The sequence below is a fragment of the Thalassophryne amazonica genome, chromosome 8 (assembly GCF_902500255.1).
Source record: "Thalassophryne amazonica chromosome 8, fThaAma1.1, whole genome shotgun sequence".
Classification (NCBI taxonomy): Eukaryota; Metazoa; Chordata; class Actinopteri; order Batrachoidiformes; family Batrachoididae; genus Thalassophryne; species Thalassophryne amazonica.
The window spans coordinates 105,213,791-105,229,768 of NC_047110.1; the positions used below are offsets into that span (position 1 = coordinate 105,213,791).

At 42.1% G+C, this 15,978-nt stretch overlaps 1 protein-coding gene across 1 annotated transcript in view; it reads right to left on the reverse strand.

Moving 5' to 3' along the window:
- The window catches only part of znrf1 (zinc and ring finger 1), a 180,301-nt gene that overhangs the window by 46,109 nt on the left and 118,214 nt on the right, over nt 1–15,978 (reverse strand). The window contains exon 2 of the mRNA XM_034177173.1: nt 3,384–3,479. Within this exon, the coding sequence (XP_034033064.1) occupies nt 3,384–3,479 (96 nt within the window). The remainder of the gene's footprint in view (nt 1–3,383; nt 3,480–15,978) is intronic.

Below are 15,978 nucleotides of genomic sequence, written 5' to 3' on the forward strand. Positions count from 1 at the left end.
ATGGAGTGCAACAGGGAGACACAACAAGACAGACAGGTGAGAAGGCACTTTGGGGCAACTGTTTGTTGTGCTTTGGCGCTATATAAATAAAATTGATTTGATTTGAGAACACAGGGGTGGAGCACGGGGACAGACCACCAGGACAACAGACACCGATAGAGATCAGAGCACAGAATACAACCCACAGAAGGAACCTGGACAGAACCCCAAGAACACTAACAAAAAGAGCACATACAGAATATAGACACTTAACAACAGGACACAGACGGAGGGTGAACCACAACACTTCTTCTTCTACACCTCCAAATGCATCTTACTAACCACCATCCTATACTGCCTAACTACACTCTCCCCTGCTACAACCTTACAATCCACAATTTCTTTTAGTTTGCATCTTGTACGAAGAATGTAGTCCACCTTTGTGCACCTTCCTCCACTCTTATAGGTCACCCTGTGCTCTTCCCTTTTCTTAAAGTAGATGTTCACCACAGTCATTTCCACCCTTTTTGCAAAAATCTACTACCATCTGTCCTTCCACATTCCTGTCCTTGATACCGTATCTACCCATTACTTCCTCATCACCTGTGTTTCCTTTGCCAACACACCCACACCCATTGAAGTCCTCCCCAACAGTGCTGGGCATGTTACTTTAAAAAGAAATTAGTTTTAGTTAGTAGTTGCTTCTTCCAAAAAGTAACTGAATTAGTCACTGAGTACAATAGTTAGAAACTGTGTACATTATAAAATTAATTAGTTCCTGAGGAAAGTAACTAGTACTTTACTTTTTAAAAATTGTTCAATTTTATGTCAATGGATTTGGATTCCCCCCCTTAATAGAACTTTAAATTCAATTAAATGTTCAATTTATAATAAAACTCACTCTCAATCATCTTCAACTATATACTCTAAGAGTCACGGGGGGAGCTGGAGCCTAACCCAGCGGTCATAAGGGTGTGCGGTGGGGTACACACTGGACATTGTACACTAATCTACACTATTTAATGTTGCTGTGGGACAACATCTAACTCACTCCATAAATCTTCTTTTTCCTTCATCTCACAGACTACCTGTGGGGCATATGCATTGATGACATTCATCATCACCCCTTCAATTTCCAATGTCACACTCATCACCCTCTCAGACACTCACATAACCTCCAGCACACTCTTAACATACTCTTGCTTTAAAATGACCCCAACACGATTTCTCTTCCCATCCACACCATGATACAATAACTTGAACCCACCACCAATGCCCCTGGCCTTACTTCCCTTCCACTGGGTTTCTTGTACAGAGAAAATGGCTATCTTTCTCCTCTCCATCACATTAGATAATTCTCTCCCTTTACCAGTCAAATGGCCAACATTCAAAGTCGAGACACTCACTTCCATACTTCTAACTTTCCACCTCTCCTGCTGCCAGTTTTCCTCCCCTTCTTCTTCTTTGCCCATCTATAGTCCAATTTCTCCTGACACCCTGTTGGGAAACAGCACCGGCGGTGGTTGTTGTTATCTCAGACCTTGACTGAGCCGCTACAGAAATTTGATTTGTGACCTGCATGATTATTGTGGCTTCTGTAAACAGGATGCCCTGCCTGATGCATCTCTACTCATTTGTCTGGGATTGGGACCGGCACTCAGGGCATACTGGTTGTACTTCCCATGTGGTCGAGTTAAGGAGAAACAATGGATGATCTGGACTTTTGTGTCATGTTTTCTGTTTGATTCTGTTTTGGTTAGGTTTTATTGGTTTTGTCTGTGTGCTATTTCTCTTGTTGGGTTTTTCCTGCTTGGGCTTTGTCTTTCCCTATATCTCTTGTCTGTCTCTCTTGGTCCTTGGTGGTGGGCGGTGCACACTGTCTGGCCCACACCCTGTTCTGGAGTTTTTCACACACCTGTTTCTAATCTGTAGCTCATCACCAAGGTGTATATAAGCTTCACTGGTTGCACTAGTTCTCCACCAGATCATTGTGCCTTCGTTTCCAGCTCTGTACCTGTGTTTTCTAGTTCTGCCTCCACACTGTGTTTTGACCATCTGCCTGTTTTTTTTGTTTTTGTTTTTTGTTTTTTGACCACGCATTTAACGGACCCCACAGATTCATTCAGTAGATGATCTTAAAACCAGAGCTGTGTTGATGAGTGCAGCATTTGTGTCCAGATGTCACTGTCCACCAAACCTGACAGGCACATAATTTACAACCTTGAAGCTATCCAGCAGAGAGCAGTCAGAATGGACAATTTTCAAGATCCGTCGCCATCTGGAAATTGAGACTTCCGGTTAGTGAGCCTCTCGCTCCCGTGTTTGGCGTCATTAGAAACACCTGCTCAGCTGTCAGATTTCCAGGGAGGGAAATGGCCACTGGAGGCGAATTTCATGCCATATCAGAAAGTAATTTTGTTGTCGTTGTTGTTTACCCACAAGGAATGAGAAGGAGTGCTGCAGTGGTGTGAATATCGATCTAAAGCCCCGGTCACACGACACTAACGAAGGACACTGAAGCCAAAACGAAACAGTTAATCTGGACTTTCAGCGACATAATTTAACCGTAATCCAGCTCCGTTGTTATGATGCCCCATGGAGTGACTAACTGATCGGATGTTATGATACCACACAGATCGACTGATTGATCCATTGTTATGACGCCTCACTGAACGACTAACTGATCGGATGTTATGACACCTCAAGGAGCAACTGATTGATCCGTTGCTATGACGCCTCACAGAGCAACTAACTGATCGGATGATATGACACCGCACAGAGCGGCTAACTGATCGGATGTTATGACACCGCATGGAGTGGCTAACTGAATAAAGCTGGACGCCGGTTAAACGATGTCTCAGAAAGTCAGCGTAGGTCCAGATTTATTGTTTCAGTGTCCTTTGTTAGTGCCGTGTGATCGAGGCTTGGTTGCTAGGAAAGTTCAACGACCAAAATACCAACATTCTGGGCACAGTGAACATGTTTTCACTATTATTTGATTTCTTTGTGTGACCGACATCGTTATTCAAGCATTCAAAAGGCTATTCCTACCGCCACCCAACTCCAACCACACACAAGAAAGTTTTTTGACAGTTCTTGTTATTGAAACAAACCGCGTCTCCCTAACCGGATAGAGCTGTGATGTCATCACGCATGTGCGTAGGCACTGTCTAGCGGGATCTTGAAAATCCTCCATTGTCATCAACTCTACAATGAACCAAAGATCATCTCACAGGAAAATCCCCAAAACACCATCTATTATCGATGAAAAATAATTGGTCTCTCTGTTACTGTCCACCTGAAAAGCCTTTTTCAACAGCATTACTTTGAAATAAAACGGCCATTTCATTGTATCACTGTATTAAAAACAAACCATTATCAAACATCGAGAAAGGTTTTCTTACCATTGTAGGAGAGGCGAGGTTTGCTTAGACACATAATGAAGTGAACTTCCATTTCATTGGACGCCACAGACTTGGAGCAGACAGGACACTTAAATCCTAAAAAACAGCAGAGGCCAGATTGTTATCACTAAATGAACTCCTTTAATCCAACTCAGTGTGTGCAGCGTGTAGCCTATTTACCAAACACATCCTGAAAAGAGGTATAGGCATGTGAACAAAAAAGAAAATGTAAAAATAAATGAAGGTGCACATGTATTTTAAAATGTAAACCGAAGCCCAGATTAGGGATTTATTATGGACAAACAAACCATTTCATTGTGGCTGTTTTTCTCCTGGATCACATCTAATTGGCAATCTGTCACAAACTAGGTGCGGATGCTGTTCTGCATTTGTGGAGGTGCTAATGTCAAATGTTGACACACTAGCCTACTTAACGTTGGTGACATTTTGTTTCCTTATTATGATTTCAAAAATAAGACATCCACAAAGAAAACCCTTGTCAGATACTTCAGATTATCCTTAATGAGGTTTCATAAGACCTGCACGGGACGATCCATTCTAACCTTCATAAAGACTCTCAGTTACGCACACACGCAGAACTGCCAAACTCCTCCCTGTTCACGCCCCTATTTAAATGTGCAAATGTATTTTAATAGGCTCTGGGACCTGGGGATTCCCCTCTCTGTCTGGAATGATCACGGTAAATAAAGGAATTTAACATAGTGTGAGCTACAGATGGAGTAAATGAAATAAAAGTAGTGGAGATATGCAGGGATATTTTATTTGGTACCCTGTCAACCAGAATAAACATGAAGCAGAAGCAATGCATGCACACGCACACACACACACACACACACACTGAAGTTAAAGAGAATGAGGTGCAGCTGACAGTGTGTGACATCACGACTATACACACTTTTACTGACAAATACTGAACACACGGTGACAATAGGGGCCTGTTAAGAAGCTCTAGTTTCACTATCAAGGAACAAAAAATAACAAAAAATAATAATAACAAAAAACATATCAGAATGTGCACATGCCCAAATGTGCCTGCGCTAATTTCTTTCAGAACAATTACGCAAATAAACTATTTACTCATCGTGCATGTGCCAGACGGGGGCACAAAATGTGGGGTGACATGGAGGGGAGGTCTGGGGAGTTATGGTTAGGGTTAGAAATAGTAAAAAAAAAAAAAAACTGTCACAAAAATGTCACTCTTTATAGCAATATGTGTGCAGTCAATAGCTCAGATTACATCTGGAAATTCGGAAAACATTGGGATGATTCCATTCCACACAGCTGGCATGGCTCGGCTCAAGGTTGACTGGCACACTCCTGACTGATCGCCAGCTCCCACTGAAATGCCCCTATTGCCAGGAAGCCCAGCACAGTCAGCACCTGTGTGTGCACAGACAACCCCTGGCTCCTCGCCATATTGCGCTCTGGGCCAGCTGCAGTTCCACACGTAACTCCAGTAACACTGGCCTTGGTAATCGACATCAGCTTATGAGCCAATATTTGTCATTTGAAAGTAAATCCTTGTGTTCCCTGATTATACGCTCACGTCAGATTGCACCATTTGCAGGGTCCTCTAACAATGCTAATACATCCATCGTTAATGTCATTTTATGCATCACTTTGCACATGCTTTTATGTTCACCCATATAACTGCAAACACCTGGGTGTGTTATTTGTTCATAATGGGTCGCTAATTTGTACAATGTTTTCACTCTATTAACGGTTCCCAGCATCACCTCTACATGTTGGCATTGGAACAAGAGCTATAGAAATGTGCATACGCTACTTTTTGCATGGCGCACTACACATTTCCACGGCCATTTTACTTTTGATACATCTGAACGTTGGCATGGAGACAGACATACGCCACGTTTTTGTGCGTACACACACGTTGTACATGAGGTCCCTGGTGACCTGGACCTGAATTGTATTTGGCTTGGGGTGGCCCTTTGCAAGTTCTACAGCCAGTTTTTACACCAAGCACAGAAAGAGTTAACCCAAAATATCAAGGTTTGAGCATGTCACTTCCAGAGTGTAGAGCAAGTTCACCAAGAACTATGCTGAGGTGTGCTGAGCCTGCTCTGGGCCATACTGCGGACCGGACTGAAAAAAGCAAAACAACAACAACCTTGTCTGACTTCTGCAGAGTGGTGTGCCTGCATGGGAGGACTCAGCACCAAAGGTGGTCAGACAAGAACTGATTGAGGAAATGGAACTTTGCATTTTATAGCACAAAAGGCTCTCAGAGCTTATCGGCTTATTATTTGGCATGTGTTATGTGTCGACGCGGGTTGAGGAGCGGACCTGCGTCTGACGGAACCCAGCGCTAAAACAACCAGAAAGCGGTTCCAATAACAAAACAATTTATTTTCCCCCTTTGGTGCATAAGAACGTGTACAAACAAAAACTGCGTCGGTCTGGCGGAGTGAAGGACGGTACGCTCTCCAGCACCCAAAAGGATCGAAGCCTGGCGCTTCTGGACCCACGTTCACTGCCAAACACCCCCCAGGTGGACACGACAAACCGACTCTGCGAAGGATAGAAAAAGTGAGGTAAGTCAGCAGCTACAACTAATATCCTTCAAAAGGCACACACTATCAGCAACACATTCAGGTCCGAATTCAAGCTTTATGTAAATGAGCAGCTTTTCACAACAGGTGGAGGATCATCAGTCCGCATGCCACGGCAGTGAGAAGCAAGCTGCACAACTCTCATCAAAGTTCAAATATACTGCGTAACAAAATACCAAGTTACTGTTAACAATTATTCAGATAATCAATCACCTCTGATGTGTGCTGACAGCATGTGTCCCTCACCCGTCCTCCTTCACAGGCACGATGTGTCAAACCCAGGCGCGGTCCTCAGCGTCTCACAAACGAACATCACAAGGTCGAGTTCCCGGCCATTCTGCTTGAATCACACATGACTAAAATGCAGAACGCCATCTCATTATCTGCTTCAGCTGAAAGTCTTTAAGGTTGCACGTGAGCATCATCCACAGGTGCTGCACATCATGTTGATGAGGGTGAAGGACTCTTCTGCCAGCACCTTCTCCACAGACAATAAATCAGTTTGCATACCACCTGGAGAGCAAAGAAAAGAAAAGAACACCAAAATGTCCAGCCACACCCCCCCAACACACAACAGCATGTAGCTTATTTAACATTCTCAAACGACATGGTGTTGGCTGCTCTCATCATTCCAGTAATTTCTGCAGGAAACCAAAGCCAGCTGCTCCTCATTTTAAAAAAAGCTCATAATGAGATATATCGTATTTTAACACTTTATGTTACACACGGACAAACACACACGGCAGCTGACCCACTTTTCCCTTGGCTGCTATTTTCAGATTGTCTGTAGGGATGAACAGAGAACGAGGGAGGAAATGAGTGAAAAGAGGTACAGAAGAAAGGTGAGAGTTCAGGCATTCTAGGAGAAATGAAGGGTTATGATACATTTTCCTGCAGGAATCCAGCTCAGCATTTGTGAAGGTGGTGTGTAGGTGTGCACGCATAAAATCAGCCAAGCACAACCAACCCAAATACACAGGTTATATTAAAGCCACACATACGTAAGGTCAAATATAGCGACATAAAAATCACCAGGCTGGATCATAATTTAATTACTGTGGCGTTTTTTTTTGGGTGTCAAACTGGCACAGCCGGGTGAAATATTTGTCATCACACCCGCAGACTGCAGGTGAAAAGCTGAAGACAATCATACTGACCAGCCAGTGGCATATGAGCGCGTTCCTTCCATACTGTGGACAACGAGCGTTATAACCGCTGCTGAGGAGGACACAGTTTAGTATTAACGTTGAAATTTTCCTTTGCAGGAGTCAATGTGGAGAAACGTGTTTGGATTCATCCTCTGTGCGTCCTTTGGATGTTCTACTGTGAAACAAACCTGAGAAAATGCATTCAATTTTGTCAGCCTAATACAATCGAGTTGTTTTCTTTTTTCCATATCGAGACATTTTACACAAAAATCACATCAGGGGAAGAAGCATAATATAGTCTGTAGAACAAACCGGACCTGTTTTGGCCACTTTGAAGCTCTACATGAGTTCATTTGTGTACGTTAGTTGAGGGAAGTCTCACATGCTGTAAATAAAGACTGTCACATATTTACAGAAGGCTGTTCCGTGTTTGTGTGCCTGCACGTGTGCAGATGGGTGTGCATGTGGTGCACATTGCTGAATCCACCATGTGATGGAAATACTTTGAGCAGTCATCGATCTGTTGCTGTCAGGTGTTCTGCGTATGGACATTTCTTTGGCTTAATCCAGCCACTGTACAAAAAAATACGTTTGTGCAAGTTTACTAGTTGTGTACTTCCTTTTAAACTTAAAAGAAAGTGTTCTTTCACTTTAATGATGTATCATTGTTCTCATCATCACTGTTATTATTCTTTAAGTATTTATTATAATAGCTCTGTTTATGCACCTTATGACTCCTGCACAGCAGGAATGCTGCTTAAAACTACACAATACTGCACAAAATATACTGCATAAACTGAACATCCTTTAAACTGTACATCCTTTAAATAGTGTATATAATACATTCTTCAGTGTAATAATGTGTATTTTATAATGTGTTTTCTTTTTTAAATCACCTGATGTGACCTTTCTACATGCAAATTTAGAATAAACACAGTAAGAATATCATTGTGTGGTATAACTGCCGGTTTTACTGTGCACATGACAATAAAAAAACTCTTATCAGTGAAATACCTAAAGTATTCTTCTTATACAGACAAGTATACAGAAAAGTTTAAGTATATGTTCAAGTATATTTGGCTTATACTGGCAAGTACACACACACACACACACCCACAAATAAAGTATTAAGTATACTTGGTATGTCGTGGCACACACACACATACACTCAACAAAAATATAAACGCAACACTTTTGGTTTTGCTCCCATTTTGTATGAGATGAACTCAAAGATCTAAAACTTTTTCCACATACACAATATCACCATTTCCCTCAAATATTGTTCACAAACCAGTCTAAATCTGTAATAGTGAGCACTTCTCCTTTACTGAGATAATCCATCCCATCTCACAGGTGTGCCATATCAAGATGCTGATTAGACACCATGATTAGTGCACAGGTGTGCCTTAGACTGTCCACAATAAAAGGCCACTCTGAAAGGTGCAGTTTTATCACACAGCACAATGCCACAGATGTCGCAAGATTTGAGGGAGCGTGCAATTGGCATGCTGACAGCAGGAATGTCAACCAGAGCTGTTGCTCGTGTATTGAATGTTCATTTCTCTACCATAAGCCGTCTCCAAAGGCGTTTCAGAGAATTTGGCAGTACATCCAACCAGCCTCACAACCGCAGACCACGTGTAACCACACCAGCCCAGGACCTCCACATCCAGCATGTTCACCTCCAAGATCGTCTGAGACCAGCCACTCGGACAGCTGCTGAAACAATCGGTTTGCATAACCAAAGAATTTCTGCACAAACTGTCAGAAACCGTCTCAGGGAAGCTCATCTGCATGCTCGTCGTCCTCATCGGGGTCTCGACCTGACTCCAGTTCGTCGTTGTAACCGACTTGAGTGGGCAAATGCTCACATTCGCTGGCGTTTGGCACGTTGGAGAGGTGATCTCTTCACGGATGAATCCCGGTTCACACTGTTCAGGGCAGATGGCAGACAGAGTGTGTGGCGTCGTGTGGGTGAGCGGTTTTCTGATGTCAATGTTGTGGATCGAGTGGCCCATGGTGGCGGTGGGGTTATGGTATGGGCAGGCGTCTGCTATGGACGAAGAACACAGGTGCATTTTATTGATGGCATTTTGAATGCACAGAGATACCGTGACGAGATCCTGAGGCCCATTGTTGTGCCATACATCCAAGAACATCACCTCATGTTGCAGCAGGATAATGCACGGCCCCATGTTGCAAGGATCTGTACACAATTCTTGGAAGCTGAAAATGTCCCAGTTCTTGCATGGCCGACATGCTCACCGGACATGTCACCCATTGAGCATGTTTGGGATGCTCTGGACCGGCGTATACGACAGCGTGTACCAGTTCCTGCCAATATCCAGCAACTTCGCACAGCCATTGAAGAGGAGTGGACCAACATTCCACAGGCCACAATTGACAACCTGATCAACTCTATGCGAAGGAGATGTGTTGCACTGCATGAGGCAGATGGTGGTCACACCAGATACTGACTGGTATCCCCCCCCAATAAAACAAAACTGCACCTTTCAGAGTGGCCTTTTATTGTGGGCAGTCTAAGGCACACCTGTGCACTAATCATGGTGTCTAATCAGCATCTTGATATGGCACACCTGTGAGGTGGGATGGATTATCTCAGCAAAGGAGAAGTGCTCACTATCACAGATTTAGACTGGTTTGTGAACAATATTTGAGGGAAATGGTGATATTGTGTATGTGGAAAAAGTTTTAGATCTTTGAATTCATCTCATACAAAATGGGAGCAAAACCAAAAGTGTTGCGTTTATATTTTTGTTGAGTCTCATATACTTGTACATATTTTCTATGTATAATTGGCAGAACTGTCCAATCAGGACACAAGACTGACAAAGTATCAGAGATATACTTAAAGTATACTTCACTTACACTGACAAGTATACAGAAAGCTTTAAGTATATGTATATTTAGCCTATACTTAAACTGGCAAGTACACACACACACACACACACACACACACACACACACACACACACACACACACACACACACACACACACACACACACACACACACACACACACACACACACACAAATAGAGTAAGTATAACTGGTATATAGTGGCATATATATCTCATATAGTTGCGCATATTTCCTGTGTATAAATGGCAGAACTGTCCAATCAGGGCACAAGACTGGCATCCAGTTCCAAGAAAGAAAGAAATATTTTTAAAAAAAATCAGTCATTTTCAATGTATCATGTACAGTTTAACTCTGCTGGAGCTGATGGTCGAGTTAGTAGTTAGATGGGTCACCAAACAGTCGGTTCAAATCTTGGTCAGACAAGAAAATCGCAAACGTTTGTTGAGTAAGTGTTCTTTCATTAATAAGCATGTAACTACTACCTGTACTTTATTACACTTACAAGTATACATTTATTAGCTAAAAAGTGTGCCAACTGAGTTCCAAGAAGTATGGAAACATTACACTTAGATGTATACTGTGAAATAAACTTGAAAGTTTACTGAATACTCCTACAGTAAATATTGAGTATACTTTTTTGTAAGGGTGGTCCTAAACAAAGACGTGTTGGATCACGCCCGGGAAAATTCGTAACATAACCACAGTCCTTCCTGATTAATGTAACAGGCCTCTTCCAAGTCTTAGCTGACTTTTTCAGTCCAGGGCCCTTACGTTGACAATCTACAGCAAATGATTTATGGTACAAAGCTCAAGTGCATTTGTAGTGTGTTCAGCTCCACTCTGAAGTTACCGGGCACAGACTCTAAGCACAAAATAAGGTGTGCAGGGCGGAAAGGGGTTGGATTTATTTTCTTAAATATCCCCCGCTGGCAACGCCAGGATGGTTTGGGGGGAGTGGGGTATATAGAATCATCCTTCATCTGTGTAAGCATCCATCCAATATTTTTTTCCTTTCAAGACAGTAACTTATGAATGCCTTATCAATTTTGAATTCAGAATTGTGCACATAAAAGATGGAGGAAGTGATCAGAGCACAACAGCCAGAGGAGCTGCTGCTGCTTTCACTGCGCCTCCGTCATTTCAAAGCATCAGTCGCGACTCACTGATTATCACTTCGTTTCTGCTTAAAACTGACCTTAGAGTGATTTAAGAGGTTTTACTTTGTCAACTGATGGTTAATAATCACATTATTGCCTTTGATCACTTTGGGTGTAGAGAATCTGTCTCAGACAAGCTGCTGTGGTGCCAAATGACGCATGCGCAGTGAAGGTAGGGTGAACCAGTTTTTAGGGGGGACCGTTCAGTCTGCGAAACCGGCACGATGTCATGGTGTGTGTATTATAATAATAGAGATTATAATAATAGAGTTATGGGCCGTGAGGTGCCACGACCCACCGTAGTAGTTTATTTTATTTTACTTTTTAAACTGTTCAATCTTGATGTGGCTTGTTGATGTTCTGGTGCTTCCTGTCAATGACTTGGCAGCTTCGTGACTGCACCTTGTTGAGTCATGGGTATCCTTGGCAGCCAGATGGTGTCAAGCCCACAAGACACCACCCACAACCTGCCAGTATGCACGCAAACGACAAGTGACATTCTTCTTCTTCTTTTTTTTTTGGCTGCAGCCTGCTGCAGCATTTATAATCAATGTCCATATTTCAAAATAATGAAAATATGTATTCCACCCTGGATTTATAGGTGGTAGTGTTGCTTGTAGCTCTTGACAATTCTTGAACTCTGCTACAGACTGGAACCACCACGACTCTGAAGACATAAATTCTAACAAAAGTTTAGAAAAAAATTTCCAGTGAACACACTCATACATGTACTTACTTCCATTTAACCTCTATTTTCACCCACTGAAAATAAAATAAATGAATCAATCAATCAATCAATCAATTTTTTTATATAGCGCCAAATCACAACAAACAGTTGCCCCAAGGCGCTTTATATTGTAAGGTAAGGCCATACAATAATTATGTAAAACCCCAACGGTCAAAACGACCCCCTGTGAGCAAGCACTTGGCTACAGTGGGAAGGAAAAACTCCCTTTTAACAGGAAGAAACCTCCAGCAGAACCAGGCTCAGAGAGGGGCAGTCTTCTGCTGGGACTGGTTGGGGCTGAGGGAGAGAACCAGGAAAAAGACATGCTGTGGAGGGGAGCAGAGATCGATCACTAATGATTAAATGCAGAGTGGTGCATACAGAGCAAAAAGAGAAAGAAACAATGCATCATGGGAACCCCCCAGCAGTCTACGTCTATAGCAGCATAACTAAGGGATGGTTCAGGGTCACCTGATCCAGCCCTAACTATAAGCTTTAGCAAAAAGGAAAGTTTTAAGCCTAATCTTAAAAGTAGAGAGGGTGTCTGTCTCCCTGATCTGAATTGGGAGCTGGTTCCACAGGAGAGGAGCCTGAAAGCTGAAGGCTCTGCCTCCCATTCTACTCTTACAAACCCTAGGAACTACAAGTAAGCCTGCAGTCTGAGAGCGAAGCGCTCTATTGGGGTGATATGGTACTATTAGGTCCCTAAGATAAGATGGGACCTGATTATTCAAAATCTTATAAGTAAGAAGAAGAATTTTAAATTCTATTCTAGAATTAACAGGAAGCCAATGAAGAGAGGCCAATATGGGTGAGATATGCTCTCTCCTTCTAGTCCCCGTCAGTACTCTAGCTGCAGCATTTTGAATTAACTGAAGGCTTTTTAGGGAACTTTTAGGACAACCTGAAAATAATGAATTACAATAGTCCAGCCTAGAGGAAATAAATGCATGAATTAGTTTTTCAGCATCACTCTGAGACAAGACGTTTCTGATTTTAGAGATATTGCGTAAATGCAAAAAAGCAGTCCTACATATTTGTTTAATATGCGCTTTGAATGACATATCCTGATCAAAATGACTCCAAGATTTCTCACAGTATTACTAGAGCTCAGGGTAATGCCATCCAGAGTAAGGATCTGGTTAGACACCATGTTTCTAAGATTTGTGGGGCCAAGTACAATAACTTCAGTTTTATCTGAGTTTAAAAGCAGGAAATTAGAGGTCATCCATGTCTTTATGTCTGTAAGACAATCCTGCAGTTTAACTAATTGGTGTGTGTCCTCTGGCTTCATGGATAGATAAAGCTGGGTATCATCTGCGTAACAATGAAAATTTAAGCAATACCGTCTAATAATACTGCCTAAGGGAAGCATGTATAAAGTGAATAAAATTGGTCCTAGCACAGAACCTTGTGGAACTCCATAATTAGCTTTAGTCTGTGAAGAAGATTCCCCATTTACATGAACAAATTGTAATCTATTAGACAAATATGATTCAAACCACCGCAACGCAGTGCCTTTAATACCTATGGCATGCTCTAATCTCTGTAATAAAATTTTATGGTCAACAGTATCAAAAGCAGCACTGAGGTCTAACAGAACAAGCACAGAGATGAGTCCACTGTCCGAGGCCATAAGAAGATCATTTGTAACCTTCACTAATGCTGTTTCTGTACTATGATGAATTCTAAAACCTGACTGAAACTCTTCAAATAGACCATTCCTCTGCAGATGATCAGTTAGCTGTTTTACAACTACCCTTTCAAGAATTTTTGAGAGAAAAGGAAGGTTGGAGATTGGCCTATAATTAGCTAAGATAGCTGGGTCAAGTGATGGCTTTTTAAGTAATGGTTTAATTACTGCCACCTTAAAAGCCTGTGGTACATAGCCAACTAACAAAGATAGATTGATCATATTTAAGATCGAAGCATTAAATAATGGTAGGGCTTCCTTGAGCAGCCTGGTAGGAATGGGGTCTAATAAACATGTTGATGGTTTGGATGAAGTAACTAATGAAAATAACTCAGACAGAACAATCGGAGAGAAAGAGTCTAACCAAAAACCGGCATCACTGAAAGCAGCCAAAGATAACGATACGTCTTTGGGATGGTTATGAGTAATTTTTTCTCTAATAGTTCAAATTTTGTTAGCAAAGAAAGTCATGAAGTCATTACTAGTTAAAGTTAATGGAATACTCAGCTCAATAGAGCTCTGACTCTTTGTCAGCCTGGCTACAGTGCTGAAAAGAAACCTGGGGTTGTTCTTATTTTCTTCAATTAATGATGAGTAGAAAGATGTCCTAGCTTTACGGAGGGCTTTTTTATAGAGCAACAGACTTTTTCCAGGCTAAGTGAAGATCTTCTAAATTAGTGAGACGCCATTTCCTCTCCAACCTACGGGTTATCTGCTTTAAGCTACGCGTTTGTGAGTTATACCACGGAGTCAGGCACTTCTGATTTAAAGCTCTCTTTTTCAGAGGAGCTACAGCATCCAAAGTTGTCTTCAATGAGGATGTAAAACTATTGACGAGATACTCTATCTCACTTACAGAGTTTAGGTAGCTACTCTGCACTGTGTTGGTATATGGCATTAGAGAACATAAAGAAGGAATCATATCCTTAAACCTAGTTACAGCGCTTTCTGAAAGACTTCTAGTGTAATGAAACTTATTCCCCACTGCTGGGTAGTCCATCAGAGTAAATGTAAATGTTATTAAGAAATGATCAGACAGAAGGGAGTTTTCAGGGAATACTGTTAAGTCTTCTATTTCCATACCATAAGTCAGAACAAGATCTAAGATATGATTAAAGTGGTGGGTGGACTCATTTACTTTTTGAGCAAAGCCAATAGAGTCTAATAATAGATTAAATGCAGTGTTGAGGCTGTCATTCTCAGCATCTGTGTGGATGTTAAAATCGCCCACTATAATTATCTTATCTGAGCTAAGCACTAAGTCAGACAAAAGGTCTGAATTTGATTAATTAATAAGCTGGAATGGAAGATTGCTGCTAATCCTCCGCCTCGGCCCGTGCTACAAGCATTCTGACAGTTAGTGTGACTCGGGGGTGTTGACTCATTTAAACTAACATATTCATCCTGCTGTAACCAGGTTTCTGTAAGGCAGAATAAATCAATATGTTGATCAATTATTATATCATTTACCAACAGGGACTTAGAAGAGAGAGACCTAATGTTTAATAGACCACATTTAACTGTTTTAGTCTGTGGTGCAGTTGAAGGTGCTATATTATTTTTTCTTTTTGAATTTTTATGCTTAAATAGATTTTTGCTGGTTATTGGTAGTCTGGGAGCAGGCACCGTCTCTACGGGGATGGGGTAATGAGGGGACGGCAGGGGGAGAGAAGCTGCAGAGAGGTGTGTAACACTACAACTCTGCTTCCTGGTCCCAACCCTGGATAGTCACAGTTTGGAGGATTTAAGAAAATTGGCCAGATTTCTAGAAATGAGAGCTGCGCCATCCAAAGTGGGATGGATGCCATCTCTCCTAACAAGACCAGGTTTTCCCCAGAAGCTTTGCCAATTATCTATGAAGCCCACCTCATTTTTTGGACACCACTCAGACAGCCAGCAATTCAAGGAGAACATGCGGCTAAACATGTCACTCCCCGGTCTGATTGGGGAGGGGCCCAGAGAAAACTACAGAGTCCGACACTGTTTTTGCAAAGTTACACACCGATTTAATGTTAATTTTAGTGACCTCCGATTGGCGTAACCGGGTGTCATTACTGCCGACGTGAATTACAATCTTACCAAATTTACGCTTAGCCTTAGCCAGCAGTTTCAAATTTCCTTCAATGTCGCCTGCTCTGGCCCCCGGAAGACAATTGACTATGGTTGCTGGTGTCGCTAACTTCACATTTCTCAAAACAGAGTCGCCAATAACCAGAGTTTGATCCTCTGCGGGTGTGTCTCGACGACACACCCGCCGAGGCTTATGACAGCTGAACACAACACAATTCTGATATGTGTGAAATTGCATTTCTGTCTTTCTCTGCCTGCCTGGGAAGATGCGTCCCTGCTGTTTCTCTTTATTGAGGGTTATTACAGTTCCTGTTTTTCATTTGAT